This window comes from Pleurodeles waltl, chromosome 6 (assembly GCF_031143425.1).
Source record: "Pleurodeles waltl isolate 20211129_DDA chromosome 6, aPleWal1.hap1.20221129, whole genome shotgun sequence".
In the NCBI taxonomy this organism is placed as follows: Eukaryota; Metazoa; Chordata; class Amphibia; order Caudata; family Salamandridae; genus Pleurodeles; species Pleurodeles waltl.
The window spans coordinates 36,354,749-36,378,202 of NC_090445.1; the positions used below are offsets into that span (position 1 = coordinate 36,354,749).

General features: G+C 43.8%; 1 protein-coding gene across 1 annotated transcript in view; it reads left to right on the forward strand.

Moving 5' to 3' along the window:
* LOC138299118 (V-set and immunoglobulin domain-containing protein 2-like) overlaps positions 1–23,454 on the forward strand; it is a 108,222-nt gene that overhangs the window by 66,505 nt on the left and 18,263 nt on the right. The window contains exon 3 of the mRNA XM_069237156.1: positions 16,178–16,534. Coding sequence (XP_069093257.1) covers positions 16,178–16,534 — 357 coding nt within the window. The remainder of the gene's footprint in view (positions 1–16,177; positions 16,535–23,454) is intronic.

Below are 23,454 nucleotides of genomic sequence, written 5' to 3' on the forward strand. Positions count from 1 at the left end.
AATTGGCTTTTGGGAAGGTGATAGTGTGACCATGTATTATGTCAGATAAAGTACCCCTTGCCTTGTTCCTCCATTTGGTTAAAGAACTCCTTGGTGACTTGAAATATCCTTATAATGTATGTCAGGGCGTATCTAATTCCTTATATAATCGCATGGGCTGCATTCATTTATAGTGTTATTCCATTGCATACTGCATAATGTTTTTCAACATTTGAGAAGCCTTGCAAATGTTTTAAAGAGTTCCAAATTTGTAATAACGGAATATCATATGCAGAAATATTGAGTCCTAAGTATCATTTATGAAAAAATCGTCTCATTGGATGTAATAATAACTTCAATAGAGCAATATTTTTGTAAACGATGCTTAGGACACAATAGTGATGTCAGACAATATTCTGACAACAATATTCTGTTGCAGAATTGTTGTTTTTTTTAAAGATGTTTTTTATTGAGTCAAATACGAGAACATTAACTTAACATTGCCAGGACAGAGATATGCAGTTGTGAATATATATGCATAAGGAATATTGTACTTGTAAATGCATATTTAAACATGTACATGAATTAGGCATATACAGCAATATAGTATCAAAGACTCCAAGTTTGAATAAAGAAAGAAGAAAGAGAGAGGGAGAAGAGCTTTAGGGATAGAAAAGGGAATCAAGTGATAGCCATGTGGAGAGAGAGGTAATAGGCATTAGTTACAGTGAATGTAAGATGAAATAAGTATATATAAGAAGAAAAACAGGAACTATATTGACATTTTTTAAAAAGGAGGAGAAAAATCAATTTCCTTCGCAGTGCGTGTGAGATAGTTACTTAATGGCAACCATAGCTGATGACGTTTGAAGAAAGTTCCTGTTGAATCAAGCTTGTAGCTGTCAAGTCTATGATGATAATATACAGAATTCCACCTCTGTCTGAGAGTAATGTTCTTCGAAGATTTCCAGTTAGAAGTAATAATAGAGATTGCAATAGAAAGCAAAAGGTCCACAAATTTTCCAAGAGGCCTGAATGAACTCCAAATATCGTGTACGCCTCCCAAAAACAGTAATTCATATGACATTGGCAAGGAGATCTGAGCTATTGCTGAAATGCGAGACCATATTGAGGACCAAAAAGTGGATAGGGATGGACAGGAAAAAAACATGTGAAAGTCAGTACCCTGTTGAGTGTGGCAGCGCCAACAATTGTCATTTTGTGCAAGTTTGAATTTGTAAAGGCGTACAGGAGTGTAAAAAAGTCTATTATAAACAAACTATAGGGTCTGTGTGAGGCTTGCAGTGCATGCAGTGGAATGTATCTTATACCATATTCTATCCCATAAAGAAGTTGGCCAAACAACACCAAGATCTGATTCCCACAATGTCTCAATAGGTGATTTGAGTCTAAGTGAAACAGACGTTCTTAAAAGTTTATAAATTCCAGCTGCCCTAGGATAGTTAGAAGTTACAATCGGGTGTGGAGATGATGCAAGAGAAGAATGATTATGATGTATAAGTTTATTGAGGGCCTCTTGGACTAGAGTAGAAAGAATGATATATTGGGATTTCATGCGAATAGGGAGATTATAAATTGCTGAGAGAGTAGTAAAAGGGATGATAGAGTCTTTATGATATAATTGGGAAATGAGAAGAATACCTTTAGTTATCCAAGTCTTCCAACACAAGGTTTTACCTTGTTTTCTAAGCGAACTATTGTGTCAAATAGGACTGTTAAAGAATTGATTAATGGGGGTAAGATGCGAAATAAAAAAAGGTTTCAGTAAGTTGACTGAATGGGAGATAGTGCTGGGCAACCAGAATTTTGGGGGGTTAGACATAAATATAATGTGTTTATGGGAAAAGGGAGAAATAAATGTTTCTTCCAAGGGGAACCATAGCTTTTTAGGGGCATCATTGAGTGTAAATAAATAGGGATGTATTTGCTTAATGCCAAAAGATTTGTGATAAGTTATAAAGTCAGGGAAATTAACTCCACCTTGTACTTTAGGAAGTTTTAATTTCGAGAGAGAGATTCGGGATTGTTTACCGTTCCACAGGAACTTGGATAGAATTTTATCAATTGAACTAAAAAACAGTTTAGGTATCTTAATAGGAAGTATCATAAGGAAGAAGTTAATGATAGGGAGAAGCATCATCTTAATAATGTCCAAGCGGCCCCACCACATGAGATATAACGGAAACCATTTCTGTGTGAGATCTAGAAGCTTTGCAGATAGGATTTCTAAATTAGTCCTTAATGTATCATTGAGAGTAGTGCAGTACCATACCCCCAGGCATTTAATCTTAGAAGAATTCTAAGATAATCCTGCATCAAGGAATACAGAGCCAGTGCAATAAGCATTAAGAGGTAAGACCACTGTTTTGTCTATCTTAAGTTTATAGCCAGATACATCAGACTATAAGTTGAGCTCATGCAGGAATGCAGGAAGAGAAGTGTTAGGGTGAGACATGAACAAAAGAATATCATCAGCATATGCCATAAATTTGATGTGTGCCTTATTAATTTGAAACCCTGTAAATTGTTCAGACGTTTTTAATTGGTATAGTAAAGGTTCGAGAGCCAAAATAAGTAGTAAAGGAGATTTAAGAGGGAAAAAAGGAGATCGGATACCGTTTGTTATAACAGAGGAACATGGTGAGGAATAAAGAATGGATATAAAATGTCGGAATTTAGTACCTAGTCCATGCCATTCCAATGCTTTCAACAAGAAACCCCAGTAGACCCTATCAAAGGCCTTTTCTGCATCCAATGATAAACCTGCCAGAGGAATCTTAAGTTTAGATGCCTTGTTAATAATATTTAAAAAAGTACGGGAATTATCTGCTACATTTCTATTAGGGATAAAACCAGATTGATGAGAATCAATAAGGTCAGGTATATATGGGAGTAAACGGAGAGCTAAAACTTTGGCATAGAGTTTACAATCAGTATTAATTAAAGATATGGGTCTATAATTTTTACAGTCAGTCGCATCCCGATCTTTTTTGGGAATAAGACAAATCATGGCCTCCGTAAATGAGCCAGATACAGAACCTGACATTATAAAATGATTAAGTAATTGAAAGAGTTTGGGGAAAAGAGACTTAGCAAACTGAATAAAGAATTCTACTGTGAAGCCATCTGGGCCTGGAGCCTTACCCTTGGGGAGAGATTGTAAAGCTTTATATAGTTCGGTAAGTTGTAAGGGTTGGTCTAAAGATGAGAGGTCAATCTGCAATGGGTCCCTTGGTTTGAGATTAGAGAAATATTGGTTGAGAGATTCAACTGTTGGTATGTGTTCTGGAGTGTACAGGTCCTTATAGTAAGAAGCGAAACACGATGCTTATCTCTAAAGTGTTTAACACCATTGTTATCTGTGATAGATTTAATAGTTGTTTTTTCTTTTCTTTGTTTCAAATATCGAGCTAGAAGAGAACCAGCTTTATTGTTACCACCATAATATCTGACATTTATTTTCAGGAGGGTGCCCAATGCTTGTTCAGTGGTATATTGGTTAAACTCCATTTTAGCTGAGACTAGTGCTTCAAGATGTGATTTACTAGTTTTGTGAGTATAGTATTCATGTTCTAGGGACTTTATATTTTCAAGGATGGAAGTCGATTTTTGTTGAGCAGACTTTTTTTTTGAGTGAGCGTAACTTATGATGAAACCCCTAGAGGCTGCTTTGAATGCATCCCACACAAAATGAAATGATAGTTGATCACTATCGTTGATGTGAAAGTATTCTTCTTTAAACTTACTGTAGGAAGCGATAAAAGTAGCATCTGAAAGTAGAGAGTTATTAAACCTCCATGAAGATGTTTTAGAACCATCAAGAAAAAGATCAAGGTCAGTAATCACAGGTGCGTGATCTGAGATCAAAATAGCACCGATTTCAGAGTTGACCATATGTTGCAATAAACCTTTACTCAGAAAGATATAATCAAGCCTGGAATGAGAATGGTGGGTAGGAGAATAAAAAGAGTATTCCTAGAGGTCGGGATTGCATACTCTTCAGGAATCAGAGAGAGAATGGTGTAAAATAAAGTTTTAAAAAGCTTTGTGGGAGGCATGTGGAATGAAACGTGACGTGGAACGTCTGTCCAAAAATGGATCGAGAATTTGGTTGCAGTCACCACCTACTAGTAAATTGTTTGAGGACTATTCAGAGACAATATGTGAAAGATTCTTCCAAGAATTTGGATCTGGATGTGTGGGGCCGTATATAGTAAGGATAGTAAGAGAAATATTGTCAATTGTAAATGTAACAAGTACCCAGTGACCTTCTGTATCTTGATGCTGTGAAATTATGGTAGGTTTGAGAGATTTATGACAGAGTATAATTACCCCATTTTTGTTTGTGATGGAAGGGGAGTAGAAAATGTCCCCCACCCATTGTTTTTTAAGCTTAATTGCCTCAGAGTCGTTGAGGTGAGTCTCTTGCAACAAAGCAGTGTGGCATTTCAAACAAGCTAGGTGAGATAAGACACACTGACGCTTAATGCGGTGTTTAAGCCCCTTAACATTCAAAGTAACAGTTCTAAGTTGCATAACAAGAAGTATTAATAAACAACTGCTGTAACAATGAAAATACTAGGCATATCAATTTTGCACAAGCAAAGAAATGAGGAAGAAACAAGATAGTAAAGAAAAAGAAAAGGAGGAAGATGACCTCCAGAAGTTGTATATACATGGATGTGGCAGTACAGGGACTAAAGTCCACGAAAGCTAAAAAAACAAGATAGAAAGTGAATACCCCGAAAGGTAGAGTGACAGCGGAGAACCTGAAAAGACAGGCAAGAGTGGCTTCAGCACAAGAAAAGTGATATTAGATATTAAAACATATGAAGGCGAGTTTCATGGAAGAAAAAAAAAATCCATACAAACGAAAAATTTACCATTCAGGAGACCAAATAACGTAATAACTACAGTAAAGGACTGTGACATGAAAAACAATAAAAATCAAAGCTTAACAGTGGAACGTGTAGGAGAACAGTTTGGATGGTGAGAAAGGGATAGGATTGGGAAAGGAACATGAGGATTGCACAAAGAACACTATCTAAAATATATATATATATATATATATATAAGAAAATAAGAAGATGCAGAGATGGAAAACCATGGATATAAATATTAAACATAACCATTACTATTAAACTGTCCAGAAAAAAAAAAAAGGACATGAAAGACAAATTAAATGATATCTTCAAGTAATTGCAAATGCTCCTAGTTCCATTGCTTCTGTTTTGTGTTGGTTAATAAACGTTTGTAGGGCTGAAGGTTCCTCAAACGAGTAAGATTTGTCCTTGAATGTAATTTTGAAAAGGCATGGGTGAAGAAGACCATATCGAATATTCAAGGATTTGAGTTGTGGACGTAAGTCCAAAAACTGTTTGCGATGTGCAGCTGTAGCAGGAGAGAAGTCTTGTGTGAAAAATACTTTATGACCTGACCATAGCAAAGAGCCCATCTTTTTGGCTTCCGAGAGTATTTGCATCAAGTCAGTAAATTGGAGAAAGAGAATAATAATTCCTCTAGGATGTGCATGAGGGCCAGTGGAAGTCTGTGGACCTAAATGATGTACCCGTTGGATAGAGAGGGGAGAGGTAGGAGGCAAGCGAAGAATTGAAGGTATTGCTTTTTGAAGGAATGCAATCATGTTAGAGCCTTCAGAACCTTCTGGAATCCCAAAAAGGCGAATATTATTTCTCCTATTTCTGTTTTCTAAGCTTTCAGTAAGCCTTTTAAGTTGAGCTATGTCTTTAGAGATCTGAGGATTGACAGTGTTACAATCTTCAAGGCTACTGACTCTCTGTTCCAGAGTACAAATTTGTTGTTCGTGTTGGGACCATTGCTCCTCAATACGTTGCAAAGAGGCATTAGTGTCCATCATAAAGGGCTTTAGTGCATGCAATTCCTCCATGACATCATCTAGAGTAAGATGTGTAGGTGATTTTGAGGGAGAATCAAGGTCTTTTTTTGGGCGCTTGACGGAGGAGGTGTTAGATGTTTTTTTCGCAACTGCGCCAGCATCATGTGATGAAGAGGCGCCATCCTTTAAAAAGACTGCAGCACTATCCATTGTTAAAGTTGATGGTAGAGAAGATTTAGTTATATGTGTGCGCACCACTCAAAGAGGATTATTAGACTTGGAGAAAGATGATGACTGGCAACTCTGAGAATTATGTGGTCTCCCCATAAAAGCCAGCAGCAATTTGGTAATAGGAAGCCAGCAATGTGAGGTGTTGATGAAATTATATTACAACGAGAAGCTGCTGCCAGAAGTTTCCAACAACATAGCAAAATATAATAAAAAATATATCAATAGAAAATCCTAAATTATTCTCTCATAACAGGCATGACAGAATACCACAAGAGCAAAGCACTTTACTGCACATAGTCAAACAATTGGTGACTAGTTTTAAGGGAACCTTCTGAAAAGGAAAAAAATCCCCTCCATCAAAGGAAAGCATTTTCCATGTTATGAAGAGCAATTTGAAAGAGCTCCTTGACAAGAGCTGCCAGTGAATACTGAAAGTTGAAAACCTCAGCTAAATGTGTTTGAAGAGAGAGGTCAAAAGTTCAGCTGGCTGTCAGAAGGTAATAAATATTCCATTGCAGAGGAAACTAGATTTGTAGAATCACATCCAGGCAAGCAGTTAAAAGTCAAATAGAAACATTTCTGTGAAAGTTTAGGTTTTTGCAGAGGCTTATGGAGCAGATAAATAATTACCTGAGGCCCTCACATGAAGTCTCTGAAATGACTTCAAAACTCGATGTCTCTGTAAGATAAAGGCATATTTATGCAGCCGCAGTGCTCCAGTGCTCAAAAATGCTGAAGAAATTAATAATTTTGATGTGAAAACATCTCCTTCTTTCCAGGAAGTGCTGAAGCCTCACAGAGCTCTAAAGAGCAGCGGCCATCTTGCGTGACCTCCAGCCACGCCCCCTGCAGAATTTTTTTTAATCTAAATCTTTTTTGCACAAAAGTTCCCATGCTGGTGAAATGTTGTAGGGTTTTGCTGCTGAAATCTGTGCAACCCGCCAAAATACAGTGACATATGCACCCCCATTTAAACTTCTGTTAATCCACCCCCCAGGCATAAGAGCACACCACAAAATGTGATCATTCGCCTTTTAAGCATTCCACTGGTTTGGGATAATGTTGAGCTTATCCACACACCCTTAAATGTGTTTTCTACTTGTATATTTGTTTTTTCCAGCTTTAAAACCAGGAAACACTTGTCCCATGCTTACCCTTAGATGGGGAAGTGCAGTCATCTCTGCACTAAACCTTCCAGGAGTCACTATTCTACTGCACTGTTTTATGCCTTCCTTAGGAGCCCGCTTGTAAGCGTAATTTTTTAAAAATCTTGCTGCACAAAACGTACTTAATCCTCCGTGCATCTCTCTTGGCAAGCACCTTCTCAGATTCTACAACTGGCTTCTCATCTATTCATGTCCAAGTGGAGTTCAAACAATTTGCTTTGGCTACAAATTATTCTGTGACTTCCCTGATTTATCTGCCCCTTTGTAGTTGTTACAGCCCCTTCTCGTCTCTTTCATTTAGCTCTGCCCTTTTTCATGAATTACCACCGTTTAGGAAAGATTAAGCTGGACGAGGGTGTTTTTCCAATTCTGGAGCTCTTTCCTGTGATATAAAATCTACAAATTTCCTGCCTGTTTCGCCCATGAATAAAACCATATCTGTGCCAAGATCACAGTAAAGTTTTTTCAGGCTGGGAGTTCTACTAGTGCGTTGAAGCTGATGGTGGTGCTGGTTGCTTAATAAAATGTATAAAATATCATGTAACATAACAGCTCACATCAAATCTACTGCCTGTGTCCTCACAGACTTACAACCCTTACAGAAAGGTTTTCCTCCGCAAACATTCAAATCTTTATCCATAAATTTGCAAGGCTAGAAAGGCCGCAAAGTGTCTTTTTCTTTTTCGATTCCCAACTTTTTTTTTATTAGTGTCACTATAGTAAGAAAAACAAAACAATTAAAATATATACATATATATTTTAAACTCTTTTTATTAAAGTACTTAAATGCTCATTCTGCAGCACACACAGAAGTGCAAAATCATCATTAGTGATTGTTTATGTGCAGGAAGGGACACGATGGTGCAAGGATGCCTGCGTTGGCGCTGGGCAGCTCAATTTAGCACGAGCGCAGGGGGAAACGCAGGAGTGCGCCGTATTCTAGTAAATACGGCGCATCCCTGCATTTCTAAAGTGATGCAGCGCGGTGCTGCCAATTTTGGCTCAGCACCGCGTTGTGCGACTTTTTAGTAAATGTGGCCCTTAATTGATTTGTAAGTCACTAGTAAAGTAGAAAAGTGGCATTTTCTTGTCCTAACTATTTAGTGCCCGCATCCTCTTTCTTGGGTCACAATACTGGGTGCAGTTGGGAGCTCGCCTTTGTGCTTTGCTCTCAGACAGTGCGAATAAGGGGTACTATGTATTGGCAGGATGGACCATCCTGCCAGGATGGGTGAGGTGGAGCTGTTCCCTGCCTCACTTACATTTCAAAGTGTCTGTCTCAGTACACTCACAAAAAACATGACACCAGGCTTTTGTCACCCCAGACATTATGGGCCTGGTCAGGGGTAGAAAGAAAATTCTGGAACAATATATGGGGGGAAGTTTAGACATTTCTCCCACTTCAAAGCTCACACCGGGTATAAATGCTGTACCCTCAGACTAACTATTTAGTACACTCCTGGACTTGGGGAAGACGTCAGTAGGACTGCCTTGCACTTCAGAGGACCGCCTTCCTGCTTGAGGCATTCTTTGTTTCTCAGAAGACTGCCCTGCTGCTACCAGAGGACTGCCTTGTTGCTTGTAGGAGAGAAGACCATCTCCTTGAAACCAGGACTGTCAAAATGACCCCCAGGGTCAGTTGGTTGATCTCCTGGTATGAGCTACAGTGGCATAACAAGTGCCACAGGCCTCCCAGCAACTTCCCAGCTGACCTCCTGACACTGGACCTACCGGAGCCCTGCTGGCCTCTGCTCGAGTGAGTTCCTGATCAACACGTGGTGCTTCCACAGGCCCTGGACTGCTAGTTGGAATCAGAGAGAGGTCCTCCTGGCCTCACTGAAGGCTTCACCAAATCCGGCACAAAGCAACGCGAAACCCAGCATAGGCTCCACATACATCTGACGTTTCATCTGAATCGATGCTGAGAAATGCAAACTTTGGCTCAGCCTCACCACTGAGCTGCCAGCTTTATCAGTACCGATGCCGAACAGCCTCCTTGTAAATGTTGATATGCATAAAAACAATGTCAATGTATACCATGATAGCATGATGTGGCAGCATAACAACGAACTTACTTTGCTATTGTTGATTCCACCTGGCATAACCTCCTTGTCAAGCCTGAGCCAGAAGTATGTGGTCAGGTAGGCCCTGTGACCTAGGCCTGAAGCAACTGATTGACAGATCACAGGTGGGTTGATGTAGCCCATAGACAAACATGCAAAACAGGAAAGGCCCAGATGAATTCCCCAGATAGGCAGCAGCACCACAAAGGTCCTAAGAAGTTGGCCCCCAATGAAAACATTTGGCCAGAGGAGTATGTGTTCCCAAAGCACCATAAGTTAGATCCCACATGAGGTTAGGAATACACAGCCAATCAGAACACAATACACACTAAACACAGTGATCACATGCTCCCCGTTGCAGACATCTGGACATGTTACCTACTATCCCCACTATGTCCACACAAGGCTGATACCCACCTACACACTTTATCAGATGGCCGAATTTATGGCCTTGTGTAGGAAAATGCCACTATTGGCATGGTTACCCCCTAACGTTTTGCCTTTTGTTGATGCTAGTTATGATTGAAAGTGTGCTGGGACCCTGCTAACCAGGCCTCAGCACCAGTGTTCTTTCCCTAAACTGTACCTTTGTCTCCACAATTGGCACAGCCCTGGCTCACAGATAAGTCCCTTGTAAATGGGACCCTGTGGCAAGGGCCCTGTGGCAAGGGAACGTCTCTAAGTGCTACAGCATGTATTATGCCACCCCGGGGACCCCTAATTCAGCACATGCACACTGCCTCACAGCTTGTGTGTGCTGTTGGGCAAAAAAAGACTAAGTCGACATGGCACTCCCCGCATAGTGCCGTACCTGCCTGTAAGACAGGGTGCACTATACCAGAGGTGAGGGCATAGCCGCATGAGCACTATGTCCCTACAGTGTCTAAGCCAATTCTTATACATTGTAAGTGCAGGGTAGCCATAAAGAGTATATGGTCTGGGAGTTTGACAAACACAAACTCCTCAGTTCCATAATGGCTACACTGAATACTGCGAAGTTTGGTATCAAACTTCTCGGCACAATACAGCCATACTGATGCCAGTGTGGGATTTATTGAGAAATACACACAGAGGTCATCTTAGAGATGCCCCCTGTACACCAGCCCAACTAATAGTGCTAGGTTGACCAGTTTCTGCCAGCCTGCCTCATCCAGACGGGTTTCTGGCCACATGGGGTGAGTGCCTTTGTGCACTTTGTGACTAGGAATTAAGCCTGTACTGGGTGGAGGTGCTTCACACCTCCCCCTGCAGGAACTGTAACACCTGGTGGTAAGGCTCAAGCCTGGTGTTACAGTGCCCCAGGGCACTCCAGCTAGTGGAGACGACCGTCCCCCGGACACAGCCCCCACTTTTGGCGGCAAGTCCGAAGGAGATAATGAGAAAAACAAGGAGGAGTTACCCTCCAGCCAGGACAGCCCCTGAGGGGTCCTGAGCTGAGGTGACCCCTGCTTTAGGAAATCATCCACTTTGCTTTGGAGGATTTCCCCCAATAACATTAGGGATGTGCCACCTCCCCACAGGGAGGAGGCACAAGGAGGGTGTAGCTACCCTCAAGGACAGTAGCCATTGGCTACTGCCCTCCAGCCCTAAACACACCCCTAAATTGAGTATTTGGGGGCACCCTGAACCCAGGAAAACAGATTCCTGATGACCTGAAACAAGAAGAAGGACTGCTGATCTGAAAGCCCCACAGAGACGACTGGGACAACAACTAACTTGGCCCCAGCCCTACTGGCCTGTCTCCAGACTCAAAGAACCTGCAACAGTAATGCATCCAGTGGGACCAGCGACCTCTGCCGATTCAGAGGACTGCCCTGCAACCCAAAGGACCAAGAAACTCCAGAGGACAGTGGCTCTGTTCAACCAACAAAGAAACAACCAACTTTAAAGGGACTCCAGCCTCACTCCTGAAGCGTGAGTTCCCAACATTCTGCACCCGACGCTCCCGGCCGGGTCCAGAGAAACCAATGCTGCAGAGAGGACCCCCAGGCGACTCCAACAACGTGGACACCCTGAGAGGACCTCCCTGCGCCCCCACAGCGATGCCTGCGGAGAGAATCCACAGGCTCCCCCTGACCGCGACTGCCTGGTAACAAAGAACTCGACGCCTGGAAGAAGCACTGCACCCCCAGCCCCAGGCCCGAGAGAAACCAACTACCGGTGCAGGAGTGACCAGCAGGCGGCCCTCATCCTAGCCCAGTCGGTGGCTAGCCCGAGAAGCCCCCCTGTGCCCTGCCTGCATCGCCAGAGTGACCCCCGGGTCCCTCCATTGATTTCAACCTAAAACCTGACACCTACTTTGCACACTGCACCCGGCCGCCCCTGTGCTGCTGAGGATGTATTTTGTGTGCCTGCTTGTGACCCCCCCACCACCACAGTGCTCTACAAAAACCCCTGAGGGCACAGGTACTTACCTGCTAGCAGACTGGAAGCGGAGCAACCCTGGTCTGTATAGGCGCCTATGATAGTTGGGCCCTACTTTGACCTCTGCACCTGACCGGCCCTGTGTTGCTGGGTGTTTGGGGTTGACTTGAACCCCCAGCGGTGGGCTGCCTATGCCCTGGAAACTGAACTTGTAAGTGCTTTACTTACCTGACAAACTAACCTGTCCTTACCTCCCCCAGGAACTGTTGGTTTTTGCAGTGTCCACTTTTGAAATAGCTTATAGCCATTTTTGCCAAAACTGTGTACATTACTGTTTTATTTCAAAGCTCCATACTTATGTATGTCAAGTACCTTACAATTTAGGTACTTACTTGAATTCTGAATCTTGTGATTCTAAAATAAATTAAGAAAATAACATTTTTCAATATAAAAACCTATTGGCCTGGAGTTAAGTCTCTGAATGCGTGTTCTCATTTATTGCCTGTGTGTGTACAACAAATGCTTAACACTACCCTCTGATAAGCCTACTGCTCGACCACACTACGACAAAATAGAGCATTAGTATTATCTCATTTTGCCACTATCAACCTCTAAGGGGAACCCTCAGACTCTGTGTACACTATCTCTCACTTTGAGATAGTATATACAGAGCCAACTTTCTACACCTTGTGACTAGACCCGAATTCCTTTTTTCAAATAATGCATTCAATCGATTTATTGCACCTCAAGACAATGTATAAAAAGACTCTCAAAACTCTTTAAATTTGAGAGACAGTCATCAGACCCCGGCTCTAAACTGGGCTCACCTGGCCATTGCATTTAATTAAACAGACTGTTCCTACTTTGACAGACGACTACATAACCAATGCCGGATGATGCAAAGTTGCGCAAAGCAATGCCATGCAGACCTCGCACCAAGGACACGAGCTACAATTCTCAGCCGGACAAACTTGGCCCTGTGCCCGGTCTACAATCTATCATGGTCATCCTGAACTTGTGATTTTGGCCTGGTTCAGCGCAACAAAGCAAAAACAACAAGTGATGGACGGAATGCTGAACATTGTCAAACATTCACCCCCAGTACAGTGATCTGGGCCTAAATCCATCGTTGTTTTGCTGCCCATGCCATTCCAGTTTGGACCCAGCCATATGCAAATCAGTCTTGACCCTGTTCCCCATGGGAACAGTCCAGCCCGAACTGCTAGGCCAGGTCTTCCCTGGACTGGAAACAAGCATCCTGGGACCGGTTTCGGGGTTTCACCCCTCATCAGCCAGGCTAGCTTGAATCCAGTGGCAGGGGGAAGCACGGGACCCACGTCTGGGCATACCCTTCCCACTTAGGGTGACAAAGCAAAAACAACAAGTGATGGACGGAATGCTGAACATTGTCAAACATTCACCCCCAGTACAGTGATCTGGGCCTAAATCCATCGTTTTTTTGCTGCCCATGCCATTCCAGTTTGGACCCAGCCATATGCAAATAAGTCTTGACCCTGTTCCCCATGGGAACAGTCCAGCCCGAACTGCTAGGCCAGGTCTTCCCTGGACTGGAAACAAGCATCCTGGGACCGGTTTCGGGGTTTCACCCCTCATCAGCCAGGCTAGCTTGAATCCAGTGGCATGGGAAGCACGGGACCCACGTCTGGGCATACCCTTCCCACTTAGGGTGACAAAGCAAAAACAACAAGTGATGGACGGAATGCTGAACATTGTCAAACATTCACCCCCAGTACAGTGATCTGGGCCTAAATTCATAGTTTTTTTGCTGCCCATGCCATTACAGTTTGGACCCAGCCATATGCAAATCAGTCTTGACCCTGTTCCCCATGGGAACAGTCCAGCCTGAACTGCTAGGCCAGGTCTTCCCTGGACTGGAAACAAGCATCCTGGGACCGGTTTGGGGGTTTCACCCCTCATCAGCCAGGCTAGCTTGAATCCAGGGGCATGGGAGGCACGGGACCCACGTCTGGGCATACCCTTCCCACTTAGGGTGACAAAGCAAAAACAACAAGTGATGGACGGAATGCTGAACATTGTCAAACATTCACCCCCAGTACAGTGATCTGGGCCTAAATCCATCGTTTTTTTGCTGCCCATGCCATTCCAGTTTGGACCCAGCCATATGCAAATCAGTCTTGACCCTGTTCCCCATGGGAACAGTCCAGCCCGAACTGCTAGACCAGGTCTTCCCTGGACTGGAAACAAGCATCCTGGGACCGGTTTCGGGGTTTCACCCCTCATCAGCCAGGCTAGCTTGAATCCAGTGGAATGGGAAGCACTGGACCCACGTCTGGGCATACCCTTCCCACTTAGGGTGACAAAGCAAAAACAACAAGTGATGGACGGAATGCTGAACATTGTCAAACATTCACCCCCCCGAGGTTCAGCGCAACCTCAAGGAGGTTTTCTTTGTGAATTGGCCTATGTGCAAAATGCAAATTTTTCATTATCCGTACTAGTGTGGATCAAGCAAAGGGCTATGACAACACTAGCTTCCCCTTGACAATAGTGTGTTATTGGATAAATGTTTTCCTGAACACCCATTTGTATAATTGCTGAAAATAATAAGGTTTGAAACGGTACAAATATACATAAGTAACAAGACATTTACATTTATTGATCTCTGCGTTTGTTCCTTAACCATTTCCATTGAAACCTTTTTTTATAGGTGAAATCCTAATTTGACCATGTTCATATCTATATAAGTTCTCTCAATCGGTAGAGCAAATATATAGACTCCTCTTAGATGCATAATATGCATGAATCTTTTTCTGTTGCAGAGGACTGCCCCTCTCAGACACAGGAAATAATGCCAGGGAACATACTATGGGGGTCATTCCGACCTCGGCGGTCTTTTTTCCAGACCGCCGAGGCCGGGGGAGACAGAATACCGCCATTGCCGGCGGTATTCATGCCTCCCTATTCCGACATTTCCGCTGGGCCAGCGGAAATGGCACATCAACATTGCCGCCTGCTCGTAATCGAGCCGGCGGCAATGTTGATGTGCAGCGGGTGCAGCAGCACCCGTCGCGCATTTCACTGCCCGAAATTCGGGCAGTGAAATCCGCGACGGGGCTACGCCTGGGGGCCCCTGCACTGCCCATGCCAAGTGCATGGGCAGTGCAGGGGCCCCCAGGGGCCCCGTGCGTCTCCTTACCGCCATCCTTTCCATGGCGGTGTCTACTGCCATGAACAGGCTGGCGGTCGGGGACTCATAATTCCCAGGGCAGCGGTGCTTGCACCGCTGCCCTGGGGATTATGCCCGCCAGGCGGAGACCTGGCAGGAAAATGGAGGGGCCGGCGGTATGGCCGTGGCTTTTGCGCCTCGGTCATACTTGCTGCCGGGACACCCCGCCAGCCTGTTGGCGGTGTTCCCGCCAGCAATCCGACGGCCGCCAGGGTCGGAATGACCCCCTATATCTTATCCCAGGGAAAATGTGCAACTAATTTTGTATACAATCAGAGAGCTGCATGATTATTTGCCTGCAGTGTTTGGTAACAGACTGACAGACTCTATGCCATCTCCGATTAAGGCTGCCTTTTCTGGTGGGCTCATCAGTAGAAACAGGGAATAGCAGTCACTGAAAGCAACATTAAACAAGGAAAACTACCTATGGGAAATATCATGCCTTTTATAAGGGTGTCTTACTAGAAGAGCATCCATTGTAGGCAAAGATGAGAGCAAAGTCACAAGGACATGGACTAATAGTCCCAAAATGAGGTGCAGAGATACAACATTTGAGATTAGAACCCAAGGTTTCTGGATCCACAGCCAGTAATTTGGGGAGTAGCCTACACCTCTATGTCCACTCTCCAACTGAGAAAGAATATTTCAATGGGAAATATGCCAAATGTTCTGATGTCCTCAGGAGAGGAGGTACACCCTTCCACAGTTCCAGTCAGAATGGTCATTATACCTAACCATACCCCAAATGTGGTGCTCCGTTGCACCCTGGTCTTTGGAAGGTATGATATGCAGCACTCTGGTATAAATGGTCTACCATTTGCAATTGAAGCTAGGGTGATGCTGTATAAATACCGCCACTGTATTGTCATTGTTTGTTGGAATACACCGGCCTGTTGCATCTCTATGGCTTCTGCAGACCTGACCACTGGTGCTATGACTCATGGCAGGATAAAACTGGCATTCACTCCCCATAGAATTTATGGTCTACCCTGAAAAGTTCATGTTTAGTGGTTGAAGCAAGAGTTGTCTATTAATGTGCATGACATCTTGATTATGATCAGGCTCTATGCTAGACTTCACTGACAAAGGTACATTCTGGGTAGAACTTGCTGGAAGAAGTCAACTACATTAGGAAAAACCTGACCAGTGAATTTTGATGGCTCATGGTCAAGGCTGAAAATAAAACTGGAGCACTGGGTGAAATGTGTAGTTTTTTCTAGTTGTGCCTTCCACTAGTCTTTTGTCAACAAAACGTTCATAAAAAAATAACTTTTCATGATTTTTTCAGGGATTTCCTTACAGGATATTGCTGTCTCTCAGTCAAGGAAAACAAGTGTGAGAGCCAGTGAAGCAACAAACTTACAGTGCTCCTTCAATAGCAGAAAGAATACCACCATCAGTGGCTACAAATGGTTTTTCATCAATCCGTCCTCCACTTCTGAGACCGAGGTGACCAACATGAGTGAGAAGTTCCGCGGAAGGGTCTTCATGCTGGATCGCACCATCTTCACCTCGCAGCAGAAGGCCGACATAGAAATTCACAACGTGCAACCCAGTGACACAGGAACATACATCTGCGAGGTGGAGCTCTTCCCCAATAACAGCAAAGGGCGTGGAAATGGGACATGGCTGAAGGTACTAGAGGGTAAGAGGCCCACTACAAGGCGGCACCTGCTGATTTAATATAATAACCAAACCTATTACTTTTCCAAACTGCATAACCTGCAGAGTGCTGGAGCTTCCAATGGCATAGCATTCACCATACTCAAGGTGGGCAGTTATTCTATTGAAATACATGGGATTCTGCAATCCCTGTATAAAGGCCCGTCTCTAATTTATTTATAATCTGCAACTTGTGATCTACCCAATTGCCGATTATAAAGAAAAACGTCAGAACTCAATTGTGATACGTTATTACGGTCCAATTCTGAAGTCACAATGCCTGCTGGCAGAGCCAGCAACCAAGACACCAGCTATTTAAAGCAGCAAAAATAAAACACTGGTTTTCTTTCTTCCGCTCTATTTTGCAAGCCTACAGTGACAAGCAGAAATATTTTTTGGCATTCTTTAGATAATTATAGAAAAGTTCGAATTTTTCTGCATTTCACTACACATTCCGAGCTATTGTGCCTTTTTTTTTAAAGAAAAACTGACTTGTATTGAACTGTTTCTAATATTGTTTTGCATCAAATATCTAACACGTTTTTGATTTGTTTAATTTTACACCAGAGGTTCTATTTTTTTTCTTCATACATGAAGCAAACATGCTCTTTCATATGAAAAAGCTACACATCAAGGTCTTAAGTGGCTTTTGGGAAAGGTGATGGTGTGACCATGTATTATATCAGATAAATTACACCTTGTCTTGTTCCTCTAAATGGTTATGAAACTCCTTGGTGACTTGCAATATCCTTATAATGCATGTCAGGGGTTACTTTCTTTCTTATATAAGTGCATGGGCAGCACTAATTTGTAGTGTTATTCCTTTGCATACTGCATAATGTTTTTCAACATTTGACAAGCCTTGCAAATGTTGTAAAGCTTTCCAAATTTGTAATAACGGAATATCATATGCAGAAATATTGTCTGACATAAATATTGAGTCCTAAATTCATTCACAAAAGAATCGTCTCATTGGATTTAATATTAACTTAAATAGAGCAATATTTTTGTAAACGATGTTTAGGACACAATAGTGATGTCAAACAATATTCTGTTGCAATTTGTTTTTAAATCTTAATCTTTTTTCAGAAAAGCTCACATGCTGATGAAATGTTGTAGGGTTTTGCTGCTGAAATCTGTGTAACCCGCCAAAATACAGTGACAAATGCACTGCCATTTAAACCTCTATTAATCCACCCCCAGGCATAAGAGCACACCACACCATGTGGTTCTTCGCCTTTTAAGCATTGCACTGGTTTGGGTTTATGTTGAGCTCATCCACATACCCTTAAAGGTGGTTTCTACTTGTATCTTTGTTTATTCCAGCTTTAAAACCTGGAACCACTTGTTCAATGCTTACCCTTAGATGGAGAAGTGCAGTCATCTCTGCCAGTCTTCATCTTCTATGGGGCCTATGTCTCCTTCTCAGGCCTCCTGAAGTTTGCGCAAACGATCTGGGGTATTATTCAATATCTTTTTATAGATCACTGATACTGCATTTCCTGGGAATGCAACCAACAATGTGTTCTCTAACAGGGATGTATCAGGGAGTGTTTCCCCTTCTTTTATGTATCGTCGAAGTGCATGCCTAACTGTATTAATCGATATCTCTCTGAGTCTGCCATATCAAACTCAGTACAGAGTTCTTCAAAGGAGATAATCCTCCCATTCCTCCACAAATCTCCCAGTTGCTCTATGCCAATGAGCTCTCATCTATTAAACTCGCCCCAGTTTACGCAGCTCATCCAATTGGTTGCTATCCCAAAGTGGAGTTGTATTCGTCAGTGTGTTCTCCCATCCTAGTAACTTTGTTACCTCTATTCAGGCTCGAACCATGGCTAGTGTCTGGGGCGGAAAGACCAGTCTCTCTTTACCTAGTATACAGGATTACAGGGTAGCCCCTTTCTCCCATATATGTTGGTTAGTCACTGTCTGAAAATACCCATTCGTTCACTGTGGCTAACTAGGATGCCCAATGTATGCTCTGATATCCGGGGTTGCCAATCCCCCCTCACAAACTCCTCTATGAAGCTTATTAGGGGCAATATGTGAGCTACCCCCATCCCAGAAGAGGGCACGCAGCTCACTGTTGATTTTATTAAAGAAATCTTTGGGCACTGAATATGGAGTATTTTGTAGAACACATAGCAATTGAGGGAGGGTCATCACTTTAAATAGGGCAGCACAGCCCGTTAAGGATATCAGAAGTGTCCCTAGTGTGATACATAGTCTTGGAAGTGATCTAATTGTGGGTAGAGGTTTTCTGTAGGCAATGCTCCCAGGCTCTCTGTGATATATATTCCCAGATATGTAAACCTGTCCTTGGTCAAGGGAATCTCACAGCCGGGTGGCAGCATTTGTTCCCCTTCTGTTAAACGAAAGGCCCAGGACTTGTCCCAGTTTTTTTGGTATCCTGAATATTGTCAGAAGGTCTGTAGGATGTATAGTATCCTATCTATTGAGCGACTTGGCTTTTCGACGTGTAGCAAAATATCATCTGCAAATACAGAGATCTGGGACTCCCAGCTGTACCCTTCCCGGTTTCCCCAGATGAGAGGATCTTGTTGGATCCAGGCAGCCAATGGTTCTATTACCAAGGCAAAAAACTGTGGGGACGATGGGCATCCCTGCCTAGTACATCTATGGAGTGTGAAGGAGCGCAAAACCGCCCCATTTACTCTAACTCTGGCCCTTGGTTCTTGATATAGTAACTGTACCCACACACAGAATCCAGGGCCGAATCCCAATTTAGTGAATACTGCAAAGAGGAATGGCCATTCTATACTATCAAAGGCCATTCTCGCATCAAATGACAATACCATTGCTGCATCTATGTCTGGTGCCTTTGTTGCATGGAGTACCCTATATAGTCTTCTAAGAATAAGTTTGAAAAATAGTAGTCCAGTCGGGAAAGACCTCTGTGTGAAGTCGCTGAGTATGTATACTGTTGTGCATGGGGGTTGTGGTCCCTCCATAGGTCCACTAGTCCCAAGGAGTCAGAGAACGATCTCAACGGACTTATGGGATTAACTGCCTTAGCGCTTGTAAGTCTGTTGTGTTCTGGATCCATAGTGTCATTCATGTCTCCCCCCAGGAGCAAAATGGCAACTGGCATTTCCAATAATACATTTCCTAGAGCTGGGAGCGTTGCACCATGAAACGTAGGTGGCACATATGCTGAACAAATATTTATTGTCTGACCATTTCAGGTGCCGGTCTGCGCCACAAGGCAGCCCAAGGGGTCAGCTCGGATGCTTCCCGGAATGAATGATGTGGAAGTTTTAAGTAACATCCCCATTCCCCTTGAGTTAGAGGCAAATCCGTCTTGTGCCAATAAAGAGTATCCCATTCGGTTTAGCACCTTATGGTTGTTACCTTTCAAGTGGATCTCCTGCAGTAGGGCTATATCCGGGGTATGTCCTCTGAGAAACTGCAGAACTAAGGTAAGTTTAATCTTATTTCCGTGCCCATTGACATTCCATGTCATGGCCTTTAGCTGCGTTCGGTTAGTTGTCTCCATGTTGTGAGTGTCTGTACGCTGAGCCCCACTCTGTGGCATGTCTATGGGGCACTGCTTTCCTCCTTCTCATACCTCCAGTGCCCACCCCTCCATATATCAAATTTGATCTTAGCAAAATACTTTAGAAGTCATTAACAATAAACATATCCCAGTATACCCCCCACCACCAAGCAACCCTACTTCATAGGCTTAGAATTGCCCATCCCCCCAACTTGCGGAGCGCCTATTGCCCCGTTTCTAACATAATCCGTGCTAAAGTTTGGTATGCTCTGCCAATGGTAACTAACAAAGGGTTACTGTAATATAAACCCCTCTGATGTGGTTTTGTGTCAGCATCTGGTGAGTTTCTCTAATAAGAGAGCTTAATAACATCACTGTGTCTGGGAGGCAATATTCCCCCTGCCTCAGGTGGGCATCATTTCATACATACATTCCTGTCAAGTCTCTCCAGACCATCCTATTCTTTTTGCTCAAGCGTCTAGGGTAATTCTTAGCCTCTTTCTGTTCCCGCAGTATCAGTGTGTTTCACTGGTTGTGGGGCAGGATCATCCAGTCTTCCGGGGTCTCGGTCTTTTCTCTTCACCTCTCCACGTTGGGGTTGTCCTGCTTTCCTTGAGCCTTCCATCCAATCCCATGCCTCCTCAGGCTGGGTGAAGAATCAGGATTTGCCCCCTGAGAGTACCCTCAACTTCCCTGGAAAAAACATCATGTATTTGATTTCTTAGTTGTGCAGAACTTTTTTAACTAAGTCCAAACTGTGCCCCAGTTTTTGGACCTGATGCATAAAGTCCAGAAAAACCCTGATTTGGGCATGTTGAGTTCATGCTGCCTATAGAATAGCATCACCGTCTCAGTAGTTAGAAACCAGGCTATAATTGTTCGTGGAGGAGCGCCAGGTTTTGGTGGCGGGAACGGTGCCCGGTCCGCTCTCTCAACCAAAACAAATTAAATAGGTGCCTCGGTCGAAGTTTGTTGAGAATAAGGTCCTCCAGGAAGAGATCCACACTGGGGCCCTCTGCCCCCTCAGCATTCCCACCACTCTGATGTTGTTTTGTCTCGACCTACCCTCCTGGTCTTCAAGCCTGGCTTCCATGGCTTTTTGTTGACTGGTAAGGACTTGAACATTTTCTTCCAGCCGTTTAGTCGTAGACTGTAGGGCTTGGATATGCATTTCAGCTCTGGTAACTTTATCAGCCAATTTTTGGAAATCCGCCCTTAGGAGGGAAACGTCTATTGTCACTGTGACTAATTTGGGCTTCAATGTCTGTTTCAGGTCTGAGATGGCAGCCATGATTGTGCCTAAGGAGGGTTCAGGTACCCCGCTGGCGTATGAGGGCTGGGCTCCAGACTTGTCCGACACCCTCAGAATGGCATATTTATCCTGTCTCTTTGTGTCCCCCGAACGGAGCGCCCACCGGCTTCTCTCTGTCACCCCCAACTGGGGGGACTCAGTTCCTCCGATCAACGTGAGGGGGGACTCCTGTCAGGACTCTAGAGACGCGTGGGCGCAATTGTTCACATGTAGTAGACACCATTGCCTTGACACCACACATATTGTGTGGTAAAAGCCATTGATGTAAAAGATTGGGCCATTGGTGGGACCATTGCCCTAATCATTATTCAAGAATAATCAAATAAAGATCCAACATCTTTATTTGATCATACATAACTGTAATGTTAGAACCAGGAAATCAGGGAGGACTTCATTTCCCAGCCTCCCCTGCTACTAATTGGTCTTGGGTGTGGTGAGGCTATAAATACCTGCCACACCCGTTCAACCGACGCCTTCTATTCTGAGCTTCTACGAAGAACGAGCCTTGTGTATTCAGCTGGAATCTACCTTTCTAATAGCGAGCGGCAGGCTCGCGGCAGTGAGAGATTCCCTTTTGGGCTTTGCCCGTTCAGTGAACTCCGCATTCGGAGTTTTTGTTAAAGAGCCGTAGAGCGTCGAATATGTTGCTCGGCAACATTGTATCTTTCAGTTTTGTGCATTTCCCAGTAATTCGAAGTAACCATTTGCCTTCGGGGCATTTGTCTTTGAAAGAGGTTACATGTTAACGATTAGAGGTCTCGTTTAAAAGGTCGTGTACTCGTTTTGAAGCTTTTAAAGAACAGATGTCTTTTCACATTGTTATTGTGCTCGCAATATTATGATTTTCGAAAAAGAAAGTTTATTTTGATGACTACTGTGGAATTTAAAGAAATCGAGTGACCTCCAAATTTTAAGAAAAGGAAAATATATTGTTTTTTCTCATGAAGAGGTGATTTTAAGGAACTTATATTGTTTTCCTGTGTAATGATTATGAAACAAGATATTTTGGTAGAATAGTTTAACTCTTGGAATTTATAAATATCTGGATTTAGAGTCGTGCAGAATTTTATTGTAAAAACACATTCTGAAGAAATTTGTTCCTTTTGAAATCCATTCATTAGAAATTAGCGAGATTTTTATGAGACAGTGAATCACTTTAGTAAAGTCATTTTGTATATTATTGTATTAACCTTCTCCTTTTCAGATCTCCCTCCTAGCTGTTCCTTTCCGATTATCCCTTCCCCCGGCTGGGCCCCTCCTAAGTTCAGCACTATAACAGCATCTGACTTTGGTGTTGCCTGGAAGTGGGACCCTTATATAGCATCGTGCAGATCCCGAGAACTTGGATCTCCTGAAAGACCTGACAACTCCCCTTGTCACTCCCAATCAATATCCCACACCAGGCTCGTCCAACAGAGATCAATCGTCTGGGGGGAGCGTACTGCCGCCCCCCGCAATGTCACACCCGGGCCACGATGCACCACCTCCCCCAGGACTCCCGCTCACCACAGACCCCTAGGGGAGCCAGGTCGATCTCCCTCCCAGGCCCGCCCAAGTCCACCAGCCACCACTGCTCCCCTCTGCCTCGATCTAATCCAGGCCCCGCCAGAAAGGTGGGGGAGTGGGAGAGGTTCTCAAGTCAAGTCCCCGTCGCTTTTCCCCCTCCTTTGGCCCAAACCCAGCTGGCCAGGGGTGCGTCAGACCCCGTGTAATCCGCTGAGTTCGTCTGGTTTCACCGCAGCTCCCGGCTCCTGCCCTTGAGTTCCCCCGTCTGGATAGCCACTCACCGTCTCAGCCTTCACTTCAAGGTCTCCGTCTCCGTCTCAGCCCACCTCTGTAGCAGCAGTTCTCTCGGCTCACAATTTGGTGCCGGCTGGGGCAATTGATTCCTCCTTCGCCCCGCTACTCCAGTCTATGGCTTCAGACGCCTACGGATTGATGTCAGATGGTGGGGTTTTAGGATTTAGAGGCGCCAAGCTTCGCTAGTGTGTGGCCATTTTGATAAGAGCTTACCCACGCCCCCCCATACAATGAAAATATGAATCATGCAATAAGATACAGAGCCACGAAA